This window comes from Eublepharis macularius, chromosome 9 (genome assembly GCF_028583425.1).
Source record: "Eublepharis macularius isolate TG4126 chromosome 9, MPM_Emac_v1.0, whole genome shotgun sequence".
NCBI lineage: Eukaryota > Metazoa > Chordata > Lepidosauria > Squamata > Eublepharidae > Eublepharis > Eublepharis macularius.
The window spans coordinates 48,459,818-48,481,290 of record NC_072798.1 but is presented as its reverse complement, the minus strand read 5'-3'; the positions used below and the strand labels follow the sequence as shown (position 1 = coordinate 48,481,290).

Sequence of the window (21,473 nt, the reverse complement as noted above, 5' to 3'; positions counted from 1 at the left end):
ACGTCCATAGGATTTAAGTATGAACAACTTGTAAGCACATACATGAGCAAAATCAACATTCTCTGTGGTGGCCCCCACTTTATGGAATGGTATACCTGAAGAGGTTAGGAAAGCTCCCACTCTCATTCTGCAAATGATGCAAAACTGAATTATTCCAGAGGGCTTTTTACTTAGGGCCATACTGTAAGGAAGTGGTCTCACAGAGATCCATCAGTAAAGGAATATGGAGGAACCATAGACTTTTCTTCTATTGCTGTAAATATTGATGAACCATAGACTCCACTAATATTGCTATGATCCTACTGTGTAGTTCCTATGTTGTTTAATATGTTGGTCATAGAATTGCTTATGCTGTCTTTCAGCATTTCTTCATCTCTGTATTGGATTGGATTTTTAAAATCTTTGTAAATTTGCATGTATATACACATTACATGTTTTATTGAAATGTCTTTGATTCTGACTATACTGACTCATACTGTATAATCGGCCTTGAATCTCAGTGAAAAGGGCAGAGTATAAATCACATAAATAAATAAATTTGCGAGTCATTTGCAGATACAATTGCTCCTATGCATTCTAACTTGGATTCTAAGTCCAGGACATTCTCCGAATGTGGCCAAAGTTCAATGTAGACACAGTTTCTTGGATGAGTTTCAGACTTAAGGCCTAAAGATGTTGGTGAGCTGTTTGGACAGGTGCCGCCTACTACCTCTGTGCCCATCTTTTCCTATCTTGGCTTATGATGTCTTGTTGGGTAGAGTGGCCATCTGAGTTCAGTAATTAATTAATGCATCTTTGAGGTGTAATGCTGACAGAGTATAAAAGAATGGTATGTTGTGGAGTAAAAACGTATCCTTTGCTCCAAGTAGGGATCCCAGACCCTGCCCCCGCTCCCCACACCCCGCCCCCACTTACCTGAGCAGTGGGGGGCGTGCACCTTCCTTGCGTGCTCCCCCGCGGTGCAGTGCACTCCCGTGTGCCGCAGCCACCAGGATCAGGCCCATTTTGTCTGGATTGGGGCCACTGCGGTGTGCAGGAGTACTCCTGCGCTCCGCAGTGCTCAAAACGGGCCCGATCCACGGAAACTGGGCCCATTTTCAGCAGCTGTGGAGCGGGGCCTGATCCGTGGCAGAATGGCTCGTTTGGGGCATGTTCTGCAGCACCCGGCCGTGCAATGACATCACCCCTAAACATAAGTGCCAGGCCCCTGTCCCCCGCCAGGAGATTGAGGGGGCCTGGCAACCCTAGCTCCAAGCTGAGTTTGTGAGCTCAGATTATGTTTTTCTTCAAAAAATAAAGTACTTCAGTATCCCAAGCTAGGCACCATCATAGGGAGTCCAGTTATCAGACCCATATGAAAGCTATTGCTCTGCCACTTGCTACCATGTTGAACATTCCAACTGCGAGTGGAAACCTTCCAAAGCAGGGGTTCCCAGCAAAGTGGCCGTTGGAGATTTGATTGGCTGTGCAGATTTTTAAAAACATTGCTTTGGCAGAAGCTGCTTCCTCAGTGCAAGAATCTTCACCATGAGACTGAAGGTAAGCTGTAGCAGCCATTTTGTGTCTTAGGGTTGCCAGGTCCAGGCTGGAAAATTCCTGGCGATTTTGGGGGTGGAACCTGGAGAGGGCAGGGTTTGGAGAGGAGAAGGGCCTCAGAATGGTATAATGCCATAGAGCCCACCCTCCAAAGCAGCTATTTTCTCCAGGGGAACTGATCTCTGTCACCTGGAGATCAGTTGTAATTCCGGGAGATCTCCAGCCACCACCTGGAGTCTGGCAACCCTATTGTGTCTTCACCTCCTGCAGCAGCCATTTTGTGGCAGCCATTTTGCTGTGGCACCAACTACATTGTGTTAGAACTCCAAATGTGCCCACAGACTTTAAAAGTTTGGGGATTCCTATTCTAAAGAGTCTGATTGAAAGTTGTGATTTTAAATCAATAGATTTAGTCCTTGGGATGGTTTTAAAAAGCAGGTGCTACTTTGGTTGGAAGTACTATTGAAACCACTACTAATTTATTCCATCAATAGGTTCAATAATTTTTGGTCTATTGTGATCGTAGTGGGTGTGATTATGACTGTTTTGAAGGAAGCAGACTTGAGACACTTTCTGAAAAAGCGTTACTAGTCTTGGATGATTTTAACAATTGTAAGCTGGCCACAGTTTTTGGTCAGGGTGCTTGGATATGTGGTAGATACACAACTCCAGGTGTTTTGATGAAATAGATTACCTAGTTCAGATTTCTGACTTACCTTCAGTACTAAAACTGTCTTGTTTGTTTTGATGGATGATCTCTGGTAGGAGATAGATGGAGAGTTCATATTGTTTAATTTTCTGAACTTCTCATGGCTTTCAGTGTCACCAGCCCTGGTATTTTGAAGATGCTGGAGAGATTGGATAACAGTTGGATAGGTCTGCACTCATTTTGCATACTCTGTGAATAAGCTTAAAGCTACAGTTTAAAGTCAGTCTCTCCTTTCCTGTGATTATGGTACTAGTTTCCGTATAAACTTTCCAAGGCAGAAATGCTTAGCAAAACTGGATCCATTTTAAGTAACGTAATTTCTTTTTATCAACAGTAGTTTCACACTTTCTAAGTTAGCATTAAACAGGGAAAATGTAATTTTGACTTACATCCTTTTATGTCCATAGACTACTTTGTGTACAAACAGACACTCATTTGATACAAATATGAGCCTGTAGTTCTTTTCTATTTATTCAGTTTCTTATTTATTTACTAGGTGAAAGTGGGGAACCGTACTCATGAAATTCCAAATGAACTACCCAACTATTCATTTATGTTAATTCTTTTGTTCATCCCTGTAGTAATTGGGGGTAAGTAACATTTCTTTGCTGCTATAAAGAAATGTGATTGAAATCTTGATTGCTTCTTTCTGCTCATTCCTCTCCAATAGCCAAGCAGGCTATCAAATGTTTTTGGTGCTTTGTATAGTTATTTTTAAATGGTATTGTTTGGGTATGAAGTCTGTATGTGTGTATAAACACCAGTACTCTTCCACACAAGGCTTTGCCATTTCAGTGCTATTACAGCTAGGTTCTGGCGAATGATACACAGATTGGAATGGCCACAACTTTATCGATTACAGCAGATTGCAGCATTGGCCAGGCATATAGGCTCGGATGCTCCATTGGCATCGACAGGCCCACGTGCTGTTTGATGCATAACACTCCAGTCCAGTGCTGGCCTCCGCTCCAGCCCAGTGCTGGTCTCCACTCCAGTCCAATGCTGGTCTCCACTCCAGCCCAGTGCTGGTCCCCATGCGATGGCAAGCTGTGTTCCACCACCAGCCATGCTGGTTGGGCCTTGCCTCCCTTTTCTGCAAGGGTGAGCAGCCCAGCTGCTGCACTCACTCTATTGAGGATCTGGCCCAATGCCTCAAAATCGCCGCAGGAGGAAGGCCGAAGGCCCCGACTTTGATGACCCAAAGGAAGGTGAAAAAAACCCCAAGAGGCCCCGGCCAACCTGGCCCTTGTGGGGGGAAAATTCTTTCCTGGCCCTTTCGCAGGTGACTGGCTCAACTGGCCTTGGGCATCTCTGCTGCCCGCCCCCCCCCCCCGGGACCCCAGCATCCCCCTCTTCTCCGCCGTGTCTCTCCTCGCTTTCTGGTCTGTCTGCTAGACTGCCTCCGGGCAACTGCTGCATCTGCAACTAGAAAAGAGGGGTGTTAGCTTTTCCCTCCTCTGGCCTGCCAGCCAGTTTCCCTTGGAGGCCCAGCACCCTGCTGGGTGCCTGCAGTCCATTGGCAGCTGCGCCTCTGCTGTTGTGTTGGCTGCCACCTCTGCACCAACATCCAAGCAAGTTGGAGCCATTCCCTTGTCCCCCAGGTGGCCCCGACATTAATGCCTCAAGGGGAGGCGGAAAAAACCCCAAGAGGTCCTGGCCAATCTGGCCCTTGCGGGGATAAATTGCTTCCTAGTCCCTGTACAGGTGATCAGCACAATGAGTTTTGAGCATCACTGCCATGACCACCCAGGGAACCCCAAACAGCCTCCTTCCACCACCAGCTCCTCCTCATTGTCCGGTTCACCAGCTGGCCCATGTTTGGGGGATTGCTGCACCTGCAACTAAAAGAAATGCATTAGCTCCTTCCTCCCCTGCTAGTCCGGGAGGTGCATCGCCCCTGCAGCTTGCCTGTGGTCTTTTGCTGCCCCACCGCTGCAGCTCATACGGCGGCCTCAAACCAGGGCTGGTGGGCCGAGCTCTGCGCCCACAAACCGATCTTCTCAGCTGTGCCCCGCTCCTAGTGGGTGTCATCCACCACCCAGTCACCTCATACCTCCACTAAGGCCCAGGGTCTGGGGTGGAAAGCGAAGTGACTCCGGTCACTCGCTCTGGACCACCACCTCTGGCCAGCTGGCCCTGCCTGACCGCTGACCTGGGATACTCCTGCCAAAGCATCTCTGGAATGACGGCAACCACATTGTGCCCCCTTCGGAAGAGGCCTCCAGATGTTCATCCTCTTCCACCTCTGTCCATGCCTCCACTTCTGCCTAGCCCTCAGTGGCAACATAGCTTGCGTGCTAAGACAGTGAGCTTCCTTTCCAGTGAAGCTATGTATGTCTGCTTTCAACTTGATGTAGTGAATGTGAGAATGCTCATCCTGGTAGTGTGCTTGATGTACAGGTGAAGTTGAGTTCTACTTCATGTGCCAGATAGCTCCCATTCAGTTTTAAAGGACAAATAAATAATGGGACACATTTGAGAAAGGGAACCAATGACCCCTCACCCCTAACCACTAAGGTGACCAGTGGTCGGAGTATCTCTACACAGTGGTCTCCCTAACTGTACCCATTTGATCTCAGGCATATAGCTGACATTCACTTCCATGGGAAAGCAAAATATTATATTCACCCATTTATATTCATATATATATATATTCATATATATATATATATATATATTTTCACCCTTTTTCACATTATTTATAGTCTGCCTATTTCACTGGTACTAAAGGTGGATTATACAATTTAAAAGTATATATTTTATCTTTTTGAAGTTCAAAGCAACAAACACCTGTCAAAAAACAATAAACTTACTAAAACAGACTTGAAATCACTGCTGTGATGGAGGCAAACCTATACAGACAGGAATTCCACTAGAATCACAGGATAATTCTGCATGCAGAACACATGTTGTAATAAGTGGTGCTCAGTTTCTTCCATAATTTTCATGATATCCAATGTCAAATTATTTCCTTTCAAAATAAAGTTTCAAGCACTTTAAATGTCTTTTAGAAATCAGAGCACTTTGCTATGAGGCTGTCTGTTTTGGTTGGTCTGAGGCATAGAGCTGTGGATCAAATGATAAGTTGTAGCTGGCTTTTTTCATAAAAGGAATACACTCTCGTTCCTCTTCCTGCTCCCTGGTATACCAAGGAGCTTAGACAACTGAAAATGGCTAGAGTGAACCTGGCGCCGATTTCATGACAAGGCTTCAAGAAAAAATGAAGGAAGAACAGAAATTGGTGCAAAGAGAAAATTCTTTAACGTTGTGTAACCCTTATGCGTTTCGCCTCAGCTTCGTCAGGGGGATTCTAATGAGTTAAATGACAATGGTAGTTTCCACACGACCTTATTGAGACGCCTCGCACACGGAAAATTAGCGGGTTATTTCACTCATTACATACGTGATCATTCTCCATTCGCAAGCAGGTCGTGCTGGCAACGTGTTTTCTGTGTGTTTTTTGAGACAGGTTTTGTTCCGTTTTCATTTTTTATCTCATTTTATCCACGCATTCTCTTCTGTGTCAAAGCATGTGGAAGCTCTTTTCCGGTTTTTAATTTCCCCTCGCTCTAGGCTTCAACTCCCCCCCTCTCTTCTGACCCTTGCACATGTGCGGCGGGACTCCACGCATAAATTAACTTTTAAAAATTCTTTTTACTCAGTTTAGCGCTATTGCGATATTCTGCTGTTACTGTACATCATCATAAGCTTTCCATTAATACAGCTGTCCTCAACATATGCCAAATAGAAATATGACTATTTACACATTTGACGAGGAGAGCAGTTTTTGGTTGAAGATTATGTCACAGCATGCCTTAGGTGTAATGGTGGCATGGTGCTTTTTAATAAATAGGGACAAATAAGCGGCCAATTTGGTTTATCCTACATAACGGGAGTTCTAGGTATCCTGACCTCATAATTGCGTAATAGCACCATTTTTGCCTCTACTACTATACATATCGGTAAGGGTTTGAGCGGGAAAGCTGTGGGTGAGTGCTGGAACACATGCGTTGACTGCAGTTGAGGCATTTGAATACTAAACCGTACCTCATGTTTTGGCGCCAACTGGAATTTCCTGCCTGCAGCATTGGTGTGGAGAGCAGCAGCTCTCAAAGAGCAGCAGCTCCGGTTGGGATTGTGAGAAAAGGGAAAAGGATGGAGAAACGCAGGGGATCAGGAGTGAGAGGTGTTTCTTGGAGGGAAAAGGAGGTAATCAATCTCCTGGATTTATGGGGAGAAGAAAAGGTCCAGGAGGATCTCTGTTCCTTACACAGAAATATAGATTGCTTTCAAAAGATAGCAGAACAAATGGCAGCTTGAGGCCACAAGTGATCCGCTGTGGAGTGCAGAACAAAAACCAAGACCATGCGACTGGAGTATAAACGTGTGGCGGCACTGAATGCAAGATCTGGCAATGCTCCACACACATGCCCCTTCTACAGAGAATTAAGCAGCATTTTTCGTGGGGATGCTTGCTTGAAACCTAAAAGAGTGTCAAGAAGCCTTAACATGGAGATATTGCCAGTTACGCGGAGAGAACCTATGATTCTTCAGGTGGAATCGGAAGAACTGTTTTCGCATGATCTGGTTACAGTGAATGCAGGAGATTTTTTTCCTCCACTCCTAGTACCACGGGTGAGTGCTTCCCTGGTAATTAAATAATTCATTAACTGTTCCTCAAATGACCGATTACAAACTGAGCGTGCTTCTAATAGCTTCGTTTGATCTCTCTCTTCTATGTCAATTACAGATCCATTTGGGGAAGAGGAGAATGATTCAGATGAGACCACCCTTGATGGTCCTGGGGAAGCAGGTGAGAGAAGGTGCATATAATTAGTGCAAGGGTCTCCTTTTTGTCTGCTTAATCCCTGAGGCTTGAGTTCATTGTGCAGTGTGGCCCCCATTCCCATTTACAGACTTGCCTGCTTACTCTGTCAGGAAACATGGAGGTATAGAACGGCTGTTCACTCCTTGCATCCAATAAATAGTTAGGTGTGTATGGGCAGCCTCTGCGCACATAGAAGTATACTAGGTTTCCTGGTGCAATGTGGCACTGTGGATGGGAGGAACACAAGCAGAAACCAGGTGTATGTTAAGATATCTGTAGTGGGAAAGTGCAGGATTTGTTGGTGCTCTCCTCCTACATTAGGACTTCTGTTCTGTTTAACAAAATGGTGTTCATCACATCACCCTGCTCAATGGTTAGTCATCAGTCACCCACTCCCACCACATCACCAAAATCAGTGAGGTTTTTTTTATTTAACCACTGTAAACCCCACCCCCCTTTGAAAAATCACAGATGTACACAGGCAAGTCAGTACAGCACCTTATGACATAAAAGGCCAGTTCAGCCAACCCCTTGTATGCCACTGTGTTATTTAAGAACTGTAGAGTCATTTCAAGAAGAAAATACAATGTTCTGCTTGTTTTTTACTCATTGTCATATAAGGTATGAAAAGCTAAATATTTTCAATCTACAGGAGGCAGCTCAGGAGCGAGTTTGGTAGACCAGGTGACATCCAATAAAGAAAATATACCACCTACCCCTCCAAGAGAACATCAAGGTGAGTCTTGGAATTGCTGCATTTGGAATATTTTCTTGAAATTTGACCACAGCAATTGGAGACTGATATTTATAAATGTACAGCAAGTGTCAGGTGGTATAATATTTGTTACACTGGAATACTGCATGTGGAGTGGGTTACTATGAGTGGCAATGTCAGGTTATGTGTCTGACCTTTTGGACTTGCATGTGGATTGGATTCCCTTTCAGATTTCCCATCTAATGGTAAAACACCTGTTTTTACGAAGAACCAAAATGTGATTTGAGGAGATTGTGATAGGAGTGTGGGAACCTATGCTGCTCAATTATTTCTCTTTTTCCCCATTTGCTATAGGATCACCTGAGAAGACCACCGCTGAACAATCCCCCGGAACCCATCTCAATAATACTAAGATTAAAAAGAGGAGGGTGGCCGGTCTATATAATGTTGCCATAAGATGATGGCTCAGTCATCAGTGGAGCATGATGTGGAAATGGAAATGAGAACAAAGCAGCAAGTGGAGGCCAGGGAATGGCATCGGGAGATCGTTCAGGAGGAAAACCGCAGACACAACGAGCTACTTATGGATGCTAGAACAGAAAGACTCCTCTTACAGGAAGCTTGGCAGCAGAATCTGGAGTTTATGCACAACACAATTGACTCCCTCAAATCAATGAGTGAGGCAGTTGTTGTGCAACGGCAGCCTCGGGTATCCAACAGTGACAGGGAGGCTGGTGGTAGTAGGGGCACCCAGATTCCAGGAAAAGAAGATTGCCCTCCCAAACGATCCTGTGTTGGACGTCCAAGGGCAAGACTCACCCTGTAGAACACAGCACTCTTCCCCTGACCATTAAGGCTCTGTTATCAATGAGAATACATACTGTCTCGAGTTAGGGGTTAGAGACCCTTAACTCGAGACAGTCCCGTGGAGTGCTTGGTTCAGGATGGCTTAACACGAACTCAGAGCTTTTTAACAATTATGCCATTATTATCCACACAACACATCACCCTGTGTGGTAGATTGGGGAGGAGAAAACTCAAAAGAACTGTGACTAGTCCAAGGTGACTGCAGTACAAAGTGCTGCAGGTAACCATACTAAGAACAGACAGTACTGGCCTCATCCTTAGTTGTGCTGCCACAACATAAACAGGTTACTGGGCAATGGGAAGGATGGGGACCAAACACCTGCCAAAAAATTCCTAACTGTGACCATGTCTGCGTCAACTCATGATCGATTAATTTTCGATCAATAAATTGATATATCGTCATTTACTTACATGCGTGTCTGCGGTCACACCAACTGGGCTTCCCGGCTTGCTCCCAGAGCTCCCAGAGCTTCATGGTGGCAGCAAAATATGGCAAAATATTCCTGCTCTGCCTGGGGATTCCCTGCCAGGCCTCAAGCGCATCGAAGAAGGCCGCTTTTACGCACTTGAATTTGGAGCGGCACTGAGCAGCGGTTCTTTCATACCCCATGCCAGTCAGCCTTTGAGCCACTGACACAAAAATAGCCCTGGTTGGGAGGTGTGTGCTGGACATAAGTTGCCCAGCCTTCCCCATCTGCAGAAGGACGTGCAGCAGCTTCTCAACTTCTTCGTCCTTCCAAAACACACGTCGTCGATGAGACGCCATTTTGGAAGGTGGCGGTACAGCGGTAAGGTACGCAATCGCTGTTGCGTTTAACAGCTATTATTAGACAGCGTTTATTGAACCACTTCTATTAAACAACTTCTATTACACAGCTTTTATTAAACGACTTCTATTAAACAACTTTTATTAAACAACTTTATTCAAACAACTTTTATTAAACAACTGTATTTAAACGAGTAATGCAGCACTTATCAACAGAAAACTTGAACTGTCCAGAACTGTGAACGTCAAACATCAATTAACAGTTAACGTTGGTGACTGTAAATGAAGTTTGCTAGAACCTCTCTGACTGCCTTTCCCTCATCCCGATGGTCGGTGGCACTCTGATCACACTGGTCCTTGGTCACCGAAATGGTGGGTGGATCCGGCCAATCTCTGAGAATAACATAGCCACGTTCCTCGCATATGTTATGCAATATCACACATGCACTCACAAAAGTAACCACATTTTCCTCACGCACCATTAGACGTGTGGCCAAAGATCTAAATCTGCTTTTCAAACGTCCGAAAGCGCGTTCGACCACTCATCTGGAGCGACAAAGGGCACGGTCAAAGTGTCAATGTCTGCTTGACTTGGCATTCCGTCCATACAGTTTCAGTAACCATCTGCGCATTGGATAGGCACCGTCAGCAACAATAACTGCAGGCACCTGGACTCCCTCCAAAGTCAGAGTGGGATTTCCAGGGTCGAAGGTGCCAGAGTCCATCGTGGCACAGATAGCAGCGTTCAAAAAAACAAAAGCGTCATGATTCTTGCCGCTCCAGCTCACCTCCACATCTATAAAGTGGCCAGTGTGATCGACGGTGCCTTGCAGAAGGATAGAGGAGAACTGCTTGCAGTTTGCGTATGGCTCAGGACGTCCACCCGGGGCACAGATGGGGATATGTGTGCCGTCAATGGCCCCGATGTGTGCGGCATTCCAAGTGCTCCAAATCCATCTATGATCTATTCAGTGGTATATTTTAAAAAGGCATGTGTATTAACAGTCTGTACTGAGGCCAATAATACCTTTAAGACTTCCTTTAGTACTGCACAACCATACTGTAGCATAAGCATTTGGTAACCACAGATCCCTTCATCAGACACATGCATGCAAATGACATTTCTTGCTAAAGTTGAACGTTGGATTTTCCATTCCTTCATATGTTATTTTTTTTTCATAGCATTATATCAAATTTTGTGCTATACCAATAGCAAAAGGGTTTTTTTAATAATAGGGAGACCTACCTTTCCAATCTCATTTCTGAGGCACGCCATCTTCTTCAGCAAATCCTTCTCCATGGCGAAACATACCTCCAGGACGATCTCGCCGATAGTAGAAAGACCGATTCCGAACTGCTCTCTAACATTTCTGTAGCAGTCCACATTGGCCAGAAACCATATCGCGGCTGCTACTCTTTTTTCCTCTGATATGGAGGAACGCATACTGGTTGTCTGACGTTGTAACCTTGGCCAAAGAACTTCCACGATGTCCATCAATGTTGCCCTGGTCATATGAAAGTTCTCGATCCACCTTTGATCATCTCAAATTTGAAACACAAATCTCTCCCACCAGTCTCTACTCCGAGGGTAAACCCGGTATACGCGCGGCACATGTTCTAGTGCCAGGGCCTCCCACCTCAAGCATAATTGGGAATGATGTGCACAGCGAGACACAGGGCTGATGTCAAGATAGATCCTCCTAAATCAACGCCTGTTCTCCATAAGCAGGCGCCTTCTATGTATGATGTGTCTTAGGTGCAGCATCCAGGGTTCAAGGGAGCGTTGGAAAATGATGACAGTCAACTGTGCCATCATTAACATTAGAGCTTCCTGAGGTGCCATCATCATGAAAGATTCCCAGTGAAAGACAACGACAGACAAAGGGGTTTCCCGCTCAAATAGCTAAACTGTCAAACTCTAGGGATAAGCTCCTAAACAATCGTCCAATAATAATAATAATAAATTGCGGGAATGCTGATGGCCAATGCCATGGGTGTGTTGGGTGACATGGGCGACAGCATGTCATTTATGGTGTGACATTGGTATAGCGCTATCACGCATGCGCAAAAAAAAAGGGGAAATGGTACAGCGCTATCACGCATGAGCAAAAAAAGAAAAAAGGTATAGCGCTATCACACATGCGCTTAATTTAAAAAAAGAGGAAATGGGGTGGGACTATGCTGGCGTCATTCGAGAGGAGGAAGGCATAAAAGACACTTCCCCGCCCCCCGCCCCCGTTCCTTTTCCCCCCGCCACGAACTCACAGAAAAAACGCATTAGAACGCTGCGTTTGGAAGGTGAGTCATGACTGCGGGTTGGGCAGACTCGGCTTTGGGACAGAGAAAGACCAGGAAAAAAAGAGCATGTGGAAACGGCCAATGTCGTGTGGCAAATGCTATTCTAAGATAAGAACTGAGACTAGCCCACACTTCCTCTCCCCAATCAGTGCACACAGAGAAAAGATGTCCAAGAGAGTTCTGAAGGTCAGTAAGATCTCTCTATGCTAACTTTTAAAAGCGCTTAAATAAAAGTTCTCTGCCTCCTTTGTGTCTGCTAGTTCGCATCCAATGCAGTTATTTATGGTGATTTGTCAACTGACTTCCTCAAGGGTGGAGTCCCAAAGTGATAGTGAATTGGCATTTAGTTGCGACTTGTTTGCATCCTGTTTTGCGGACAAAATCTCAATGCTCTACTAGGACCTTGCCTCCAGTTTTGATTCAAGTAGCATTATTGAAGCTCTGTTGGCACTGTCTGGTCCAGTTCTGGACCACTTCTGCCCACTCTTTGTCAGATGTCGATAGAGTCCTGGTTTCAGTGAAATCAGCAACTTGCTTCTTGGATCCCTGCCCCTCCTGGTTGTGAAAGCCTAATGGGAGGTGGTGGTAGACCCTTTGAGGGAAAATAATTAATTCCTCACTCAGGGTTGTTTCCCTAGCTCCCTGAAGGAAGCTATAGTTAGACATTTATTGAAAAAAACCTCCTTAAATAAAAAGGACCTTGCCAATTATCGCCCAATATCTCATTTGCCATTTTTGTGAAAGGTAATTGAGAGAGCCATTTCTGAACAGCTCCAGGCCTTCCTGAATGAGACTTCTGCACGTGACCCTTTCCACTCTGGCTTCAGTCCTGGGTTTGGGATTGAGACAGCACTTGTAGCTGTGGCTGATGACTTCCGCCTTCAATTAGATAAACTGTGAGTGGCTTGTCTCTGTTCCACCAGGTCGAGAGCTTTCTCTGTGGTGACCCCATCCCGGTGGAGTGACCTGTCTGACAATACATATGCCCTGAGGGACCCATCTAGGTTCCACAGGGCAGAACTATTTCAGAAGGCCTTTAAGCAGCCACGATTAATATAAAATCGGTGCCACCTGGCCAATGTTTTTACTACTGGCTTTATCTGGGACCACCTAATTGCAGTGTTATGTTTTTAGTTTTAACATATAATCTTTGCTGTTTTAATTGTTTTAAATTGTAAACCTCTTTGGGCCTTGTTTGAGGGAGATGTGGTATAAAAATCAAATAAATAAATAAATATGTATATTCACACATATACAGAGAAGGATTTTTTCCGTATTTTTGTATTGATGAAATTTTGCTTTGCTTTTCCAGTTGCAGTCTTTGTCACCCAAAGAAAATCGACACAATTAAACCGCAAACTGAGTGAACATCTGGAGCTATTGGAATGTGAACTTCGCAAAGAAATTCGTGATGGTGGGTTTCACCTACTGATCTTGTGTGTGTGTAAGGGTAGATTAAGTCATAGATGAGTTTTCATTTTTATAGTCTCTCCTTCACTTAAGTGTATGCATTATTTTATTTGAAAAGCTGCATGGGTTATAAAATGCAGGGTTTTGATATCAGTATTAGCAGGTAGCCTGAATTGCACAGACAAGCCCAAGCTCATTAGAGCCTGGAAAGTAAGTCAACATTGGACATGATTAGTACTTGGGTGGGAAACTACCAAGGATGACCAGAGTTGCAATGAAGTCAAACCACCTCCGCTCATCACTGGGCTTGAAAACCCCATGAGAGGTTTCCATAAGTTGGTTGTGACTTGATGGCACTTAATTATTATTAATTATTATTAGCAGATAGTGTGATAGAAAAAGTATTGGTGACCAGTGAGATGAAGCAAATAGCAGTTATCAACTGCTTTTGCTGAGTGGTGGCTTCAGACCCCATGGGCAGGCATCATGCAGCAGTGCCCAGTGCATGAGCAGGACGCAACATCATACTCTTTGCTGAGAGCTGCTGGCTGGTCAGTGGCCATTTTCCTGTATGGTGCGTTCTGGCTCCTCATGCTTCCTCCTGCTGTGTCTCATGGTATATAAGGCAGCCCTTATCCTCTTGAGTTTCCATTCAGACCACCAAGGAATAAAGTGTGGTGATTTGCTTCAGGAAAAGTGGATATAAAAAAAGTACTCGCAATCAATATTTTATATCCCATAAAAATTGGGTAGAAAGATCATTCATGCTGTGAGAACTCTCTCTAATAACCACTTTCCAGAATCGTATTGAAAGCTGTAATTAACATAATGTTACATTATCCAAACCAACGCTCAAGGAAGTCTTTTGTTTGTTACAGGATTTGCTGAACTACAGATGGAAAAATTGGATGTGGTTGATAGTTTTGAAACAATCCCCTTCCTTGACTATACACACTTTGTTCTTAGAGCTTTTTTCCCAGAGGTAAATGACTGCTTGGGGGCAGGGGATTGTTTGTTATAATCCTTCTACATTACAGGGAATGGCCCAAGTTACTAATTTATAGTAGATTTTCATACAATTAATGACACTAATATTATGAGCAGAAATGCTTAAAGGGGCTAAAACTAGCTGATTTCAGATTAGTAAAACCTGTTGTTTTCAGAATCATATATTACATTCTCAGCTTTTCATCTTTGAACACCCTGTTGCAGCAAAAGAAGATGTAGTTACTGTACTTTCTGTCCTGCGTCTAGAGTTGGGTAATTGCCCCAGCTTGGGATGCCGTTATTAATGGCAGCAACAAGTTGAGAGGAAGCAACAGCCATGGCTCTCATTGGTCATTGCCTCCCAGACCTGCCTGTGCCATTCATGATGAAGGTGGGCTGCAGAGGCACTGAATTTGGAGCAATGGATCCTACTGGAGTGGTACCAAAGCAGGGTTACCAGGCCCCCAGTGGTAGCGGGGTATCCCCCACTCCCACCCCCTGCCACCACTCACTTGGCTGGCAGGGGTGTGTGTGGGAATGGGCCTCCTAGGCATGCTTTTGGGGAAGCTGACTTTGTCTGCTTTTCACCTGCCCCCCAACTTCTTCTTTAAGAGAGGATTAGACAAATTCAGTTGCTAGTAGCCAAGGTGGCTAAAGGCAATTTCCGTATTCAGAGTCAATAAACATCTGAATGCCATTGATATTAGAGGGAGGACTTGGCCTCTGTGCCGCATTTATTGCCCTTTGAGGGCAGCTGATGGCCTGCTGTGTGAAACAGTATACTGGACAAGATGAACCACTGGTATAAGCAAGTAGAGCATCTCTTATATTACGTTCCTATATTTCCCTTAGCCTGCCAATTGCTTTTCTCCCAGCTGGCCTGGTTTCTGACGTAAGAATCTTCTTGGAGAAAAGGGACTTGAAATGATGGACTATGGAGACTAGGGAAAGAGTTCTGCAACTGCCACCATCTGTCCTATACCCACCTGCTTTAGATATGATCAGGGAAGAGTCATGCTTGAAGACTGTTTCCATCATCTATATATATAAAGACAAGTGTCCTGACTGAGTCATCAATGCCCAGCCCAAACCCCTGGACCTAGAAACATGAAATTTGGGGAGAATATTCCTTTCATGATGTAAACACCCACTAAGAAGGGATTTTAAGAAATTCACCCCCTAAGGGGGTAAAAAAGGGTAAAATGTGTTTCCCCAAAGGGATACAGCTTCCCTGTGTGGCTGGCAGGCTGCTGCCCGCTTGCACCCCTGCCCACTGCCAGGTTGGCCACTCTTCCCTGACTGGACCAGCCTTTCAAGGTCATTTGCATATGCGAGCTGATTGGGGCTCACAACACTCCACACCCCATCCCCCCTCCAGAAACAGTTGGAACACAGAGGTCATTTGCGTAAGAGGCCTGATTGGTCCTCACCCCACCCCCACACACATTCTAAACAGTCTGCGGTTGCTATTGGGAGTCATTGAATGTGTCCTGAGGTAAAATGCAGTTCCCAGTCTTCCCCTAAAAGTTCACTAGGGTTGCCAATCTCCCTGTGGGGCCTGGCTTTCCTGTATGGCTGGCAGGCTGCTGCCTGCTTGCACCCCCCTCTCTGATTGGTCAGCTGTGGAACTCTGTGTTCTGTGATAAATGTCAGGTAAAGGAAACTACACACAGTTAAATACTGCAGCGAAGCAAGGGTATCAAGCCAGTCCTACAATCTAAAAGTCAAGCCATATTAGTGACAACTCACTTTTTATCCCCATGCAGGTGCACTTGCAGGCCCCTCCACAGAGATAAAAAGTGAGTTGTTGGCAACACAACTTGCCTTGGAGGTCCCAAGGAGGCTGCAGTGGCAGGAAGGACCGGTGCAGCAGCCTGGCCCTCTGGAGGCCCTGAGGAAGCTGCCGCTGTGGTGGGAAGGCCCAGTGCAGCAGCCTGGCCACTGCAGGACTTTGGGAGGGCCATGCTGCCATACTGGGCCTCCCTGCCACCTGTGGCAGGCCTCTGAAGGGTCACGGAAGCAGCAGGGAGGCTCAGCGCAGTGGCGCAACCCTCTCAAGGCACCACAGCAGCTGCAGAGGTGGTGGAGAGGTCCGGCATGGTGTCATGGTGCTCCCAAGGCCCTGCAGCTGCTGTGGGGACCCACTGAATCAGTTTTCTAGAGCCCGTTGTATTTTTCCACACAACAGGCTCTGTTGCTAGTGTAGACAGAATTTGGCAATGTAAGTAATGGTAGATTCACCTAATCATTCTTTCAGGTTTCAATTAACATAGTGTGACTTTTAAAAAATGGAGCCCCATGTATCAACACATATACAGATCACAGTACAATGGACCTGTGTTTAATCTATTGTTTGATAATTCTTTAGAGCATGTTGTGTTGCAATGTAGCTCAGAAAACCAGATCACTGTGTAGAAATACACTAAAAAGTCAATTCATCATGTTAACATTATGCCAGAAAATTTTTATCCATATCCATGTTAAGACTGCAATAAAATTGAAATCTGAATGTTGTGGACCAGTTTATGCTAACGTCTTCCAATGAAAAATAATATGCTTCATTATATTTTGTTGCTGTTCTGAATGCTGGCAAAGCCCAGAATCTTCACTGCTTTTGCAATTTTTTGCAATTTATAGTAATACTATTTGTGCTAACCTGGATAACCCAGGATTTTGGTAGCTAAGCAGGATCAGCTTTGGTTGGTAATTGGAAAGGAGACCTCCAAAAAAGACCAGGATTGCAGAGACAGGCAACGATGAACCATCTCTGTTAGTTTCTTGCCATGAAAGCCCTACCAGGGGTCACCATAAGTCAGCTATGACTTGATGGCACTCTCCACCAGTAATACTATTTATGTTAATGTAATGTTTAGAAGTTTCTAGCAATGACATGTCTTACCTTTAATTTTAGTCTGACAACTTGGCATCCATCTTCATTGAAGACACTAATCAACCACTTGTAAGTATTTACCTTTAATTTCAGGGCTTGTGCAAAGGTGGGCAACTTGTTTAACAGAATAGGGCACATTGGCAGTAGGATTTTAATAATCTATTTATTGTGATCTTTATACTGAATCATGCTTTGCTTGTGCAGGGAATGCAGCAGATGTATTGCATAAATAAAAATTATGAGCAGAAAGTTTAGCTATTTTTCATACATACACAATTGGTTTTGTTATTTCAATTAGCATGATAAGTGGCAAAATATAGGTGATGTAATAACTGCACAGTATTCTCATTTTAATGTTAATGGCTTCAGATGTGAATAACATAAGTTCACTTCAAATTTTATCCAGTATCTTTTATCTATTGTGTCTCTCCCCACACTTGCCCATTTTGTATTTTGTCTTGCATATTCATGCCAAATTCATAAGGTATATATATTTGTGACAATTATTATCATGACATGTAGGTCATAAATCTGAATGACTATAGAAAGTATGAATGAGAGCGACAGAGAGAGAAAGAAGGTTTATGTGGCACTGGAAAGTGCGCCCAGGTCATAGCTGATTTATGATGATCCCTGCTGGAGTTTTCAGCGCCAAGAGGTGGTTTGCCATTACCGGTTTCTGGATAGCATCTCCTCCCTACTCTCTCTCCAAATCCTTAATATCAAGGAGATGTAAAGTTCTAACATTTTGGGTCAGCCTTTCTTGATAATGTGCTAAGGCTTTAATTCCACGTATTAGGTAGGAAAAACAGTGCAGGGAAACTTCACAAAATCTCACTAGCAAGATTTGGTCAAATATATTATTTTGTCTTCCCTATCTTCTTATATGAATGCAATATTATTTATTCTTATATTTACAGTTGTAATTTTGAAAAAAAAATAAGTACCACATTAAAAATACCCTACAAGTAATGCATTTTAACTGTTACAGAGCAGAAATCCAGATTGTAAGGATGCAAGTATTACAGCCTTGTTTGCATTAATTTGTAACAAGAACTTTCTTATTACTCTGATCCACACTCTTGAAAAGCAGAAAACCTTCTCCGTGAAAGACAAGTAAGAAATAAAAGTTACTTTCTTCAAGCTATAAAAATAAAGGGCAAACAATATGCTTTTAAATACACAAATGCCATGTTTCCTTTTGCTTAATCAGGCAGAATAGTTTCCCCCAAAACTGTTTTCCCCATGTTTCAGTGTATTACTCCAAGCCATGCTCATAATCAATTTTAATGAAATAAAATCATGGATAGATAATGCAGCTGTTTCTAAAAAAAAAAAAAATCATTGCCAAAGTAATCAAAATGGACAGAAATGTCTTGGAACTCTTTGGAGGTATGAAATACTCACACTACATAGTGTGCATGACTTTTGTTTTATGTACACTGATGGATGTTTAGTCCATTGATGAATAAATAGACCTAGAGGAATTCATGAGTATTATAGCCAGTTGGACATGTTGGCCTAGATCCAATGAAACTTCATCATATGGGGAGAGGGGGAAATATTTCCAATTCCCATCCACCCACTACCTGCAGGGGCATGCCATTCTGAAGGGTTCCTGGACCCCAGAAGTTATCACACTAGTTTTCCTAGTGTGATAATTCACAGAAGTTATACCCTCATCTGTCTTGAGCCCATTTCAGTTCTTGATTTTACTTTTTATGGCGTGTCATTCCCTTTGTATCCTTGAAACTTATACAGAATACTGGCAGCATAGTGATTATTGATCTAGATAGACAATCACATTACTCCTGCCCTGTGTGCTTTGTTTTGGCTGTTTGTAGAGTGGTAGGAAGAGTTTATTGCTGTAGTACTGGGGTTCTTAAGACTATAAATAGCAGAAGCCCTACCTTTATCTGCTATGTGGATTATCTGTATTCAAGATAGCACCCGCTATGTAATTTTTTTATCATTCTGCCTTTTAATGGTAAGAGTTTGTGTTCTTTCTGTGGTAGCTACCACATTTTCAATACTTCCAAAGTTCACCCTTTCCTTATGAATTCTTAGAGATCCAATGTCCTTTTAATTTTTATTGAATTTTATAAAGCATATTTAGGGTCAGCTGGTAAGGTATGGGTGTGGCTGCAGAAAAGTCAAATGCTTGTTATTACTTAAAGACATTTTCATTCATAGTGAAATCCCGAAGTTCTCTCCTTTTTGCTGCCCGACTTACTGTGTTCTTTATAAACAGGTGCCGGTTTGCATCTTTCTTGACAATCGCATTGCAAACAAACCTCGTCTATTTAACCCATATTCTAGAAGTTTTGATGAGGGACTTGATGGAACAGTCTAGCAATATACAACCCAAGCTTATGCTAAGGCGTACAGAATCAGTAGTGGAAAAGCTGTTGACAAATTGGATGTCTGTTTGCCTGTCAGCTTTTCTTCGGGCAAGTATTGTGTCTTCTTACTATTTAAGATGGGACGTTGGTTCATTTTCATGCACAAACCTGAAAGTAACTGTCAGCTGCCACCATGAGCACTACTATGCAGGGTGCTGGCATTACTGACCTTGATTCTTGGAAGCCGTCAGGGACAGTGCAGGTTCTTGCTCTGTGGAAGGAGGGGGGTATACATCACCCTTGCTCCCTCTCAGTCCACTCGCAGGTCTGCTCAACCTGACAAAGTCCTGGCTGCCTCCCCTTTCTCCTGGCCTTTCAAAGCCTCTGCCCTCCTTGTCTCCTCTGGGCTTGCTCCTCTTCCTGTTCTTCATCTCTCTCACTCCTACTTCTTCCAGCTTCTCTCTCTCATTCTCTCCAAACTCCACCATGCTCCTACACAAACCACCCCACCCTGTGGGTGGACTTCCCTTTTATCCCTTCATCTCTTCCTGCTCCACCTGTCAGCCACGCCCCCCTCCTGCACTCTATCCACGGCCCTGGCCGACTCAGGCAGTTGCATCTGGGCTTGCTCTGCTGGCTGATTGGAGCAGGTACACCTGTGCCTCCTTGGCTGGCTGCCAAGTTTTTCCTGCAGATTGCCTCAGGTGGCTTCACCTGGGATTGTTTTGCTCCTGGCTTCTCCTGGACCAGGCTAATACCTTCTAGCTGGTCTGCAGGCTGGGGCGTGGCTCCGTGCTGCTTTGGCTGCCTCTTCTCCCTGTCTAGTAAGGCTTCTGGCTGACTACCTTTGCTTCCTGTGCCTCCTCTCTCAGGTCTACTCCTCTCCTGGGGGTCCTCACTCTCCCTGCCCAGCCCCCTGCCTTCCCACCAGAGGGTGGGACTAGCTGGCTTCCACCTGCCTCACCTGACTCTCTGAGACTTGGGTGCTTCTTTGCCCTCCTGTGGCGGGGATGCCTCCTTCCCCCTTCTGTTGTTGGTCTGCTTTGATCCTGCGTACCTGTTGGGGTGGCTGCGCGGCTGTCCCCCAGCTGCCTCCCGTCCCCTTCTCCTGGTAAGTCTGGGGGCTGAGCCTCAGACCCCGGACAGTAACACTTGTGATGGTCATTTGCAACAATTTGTTTATCTAGTCATCTGTTCAAAGCTTGGGAAGCTCAGTGCTGACAGAGTCCAAATGTTGGGGCTTTCCCATTAAATTCTGCAATGAAGTCATAATCTGTGCATACTTGTTTGAGTTAATGAAATGAACAGGAATTTTATGTTTTGGGTAACTGTAATCTAATGAAAAAAACGAACGAGTATGTAAAGTGAAGAATGTGAAAAAGAATGAGGTGCCTTTCCATGGTGTTTCTGTGGAATATATTGTTTCAAATGCTAATGCATTTCCTACAGAAAGCACTTTTAGGTAGGAAAAGTATAGAGGTTATCACTTTATGATAATTTCTCACGAGTATATTACATTAAACATACACATACCTCCTGGGATGCTGTGGTTAGTGCGAGCTTCCCAGAATACATATACTATGTTTTATCAAAATATACAAAATAAACATACTGTTTATATCCCAATTTCATTATTACTTGAAGGGGGTCATGACTCATGATTATGGCCCAGGCATGTGTGATGTTCTTGTTTTTCTTTTACACTGCAGTAACTTGAGCTCAAAAAAGTTGTAATATGAAAGGAAATGTAAAGAAAGGTGATAAAAATAGGAACAGATAAGTAAAATGTAAGCTGTATTTGTTTTGTTTCTTAGGAAACAGTTGGAGAACCATTCTATTTGCTAGTAACAACACTGAATCAAAGGATAATCAAGGGTCCTGTAGATGTAATAACATGCAGGGCTTTGTACACACTAAATGAAGACTGGCTATTATGGCAAGTAACTGATTTCAGCACAGTGGTATGTTTTTATTTTATGTCCTACAAATGCAACAAAGAACTTGGAGTAAAATAACTTGTGTTATTAACTGGCTCTGTGCACTATGCACTCAAAACTAAAAATTCTTTAGCAAGGAGAACTCCATTCTGCAACATAGTTTGATTTGCATATATTTGCTTAGTTTG

General features: G+C 44.1%; 1 protein-coding gene across 1 annotated transcript in view; it reads left to right on the top strand.

The window, feature by feature from the left end:
* PLXNC1 (plexin C1) overlaps window positions 1-21,473 on the top strand; it is a 98,119-nt gene that overhangs the window by 54,920 nt on the left and 21,726 nt on the right. The window contains exons 15-21 of the mRNA XM_054987754.1: window positions 2,742-2,835; window positions 13,032-13,133; window positions 14,008-14,111; window positions 17,028-17,075; window positions 17,998-18,122; window positions 19,258-19,456; window positions 21,163-21,309. Of these exons, the coding sequence (XP_054843729.1) occupies window positions 2,742-2,835; window positions 13,032-13,133; window positions 14,008-14,111; window positions 17,028-17,075; window positions 17,998-18,122; window positions 19,258-19,456; window positions 21,163-21,309 (819 nt within the window). The remainder of the gene's footprint in view (window positions 1-2,741; window positions 2,836-13,031; window positions 13,134-14,007; window positions 14,112-17,027; window positions 17,076-17,997; window positions 18,123-19,257; window positions 19,457-21,162; window positions 21,310-21,473) is intronic.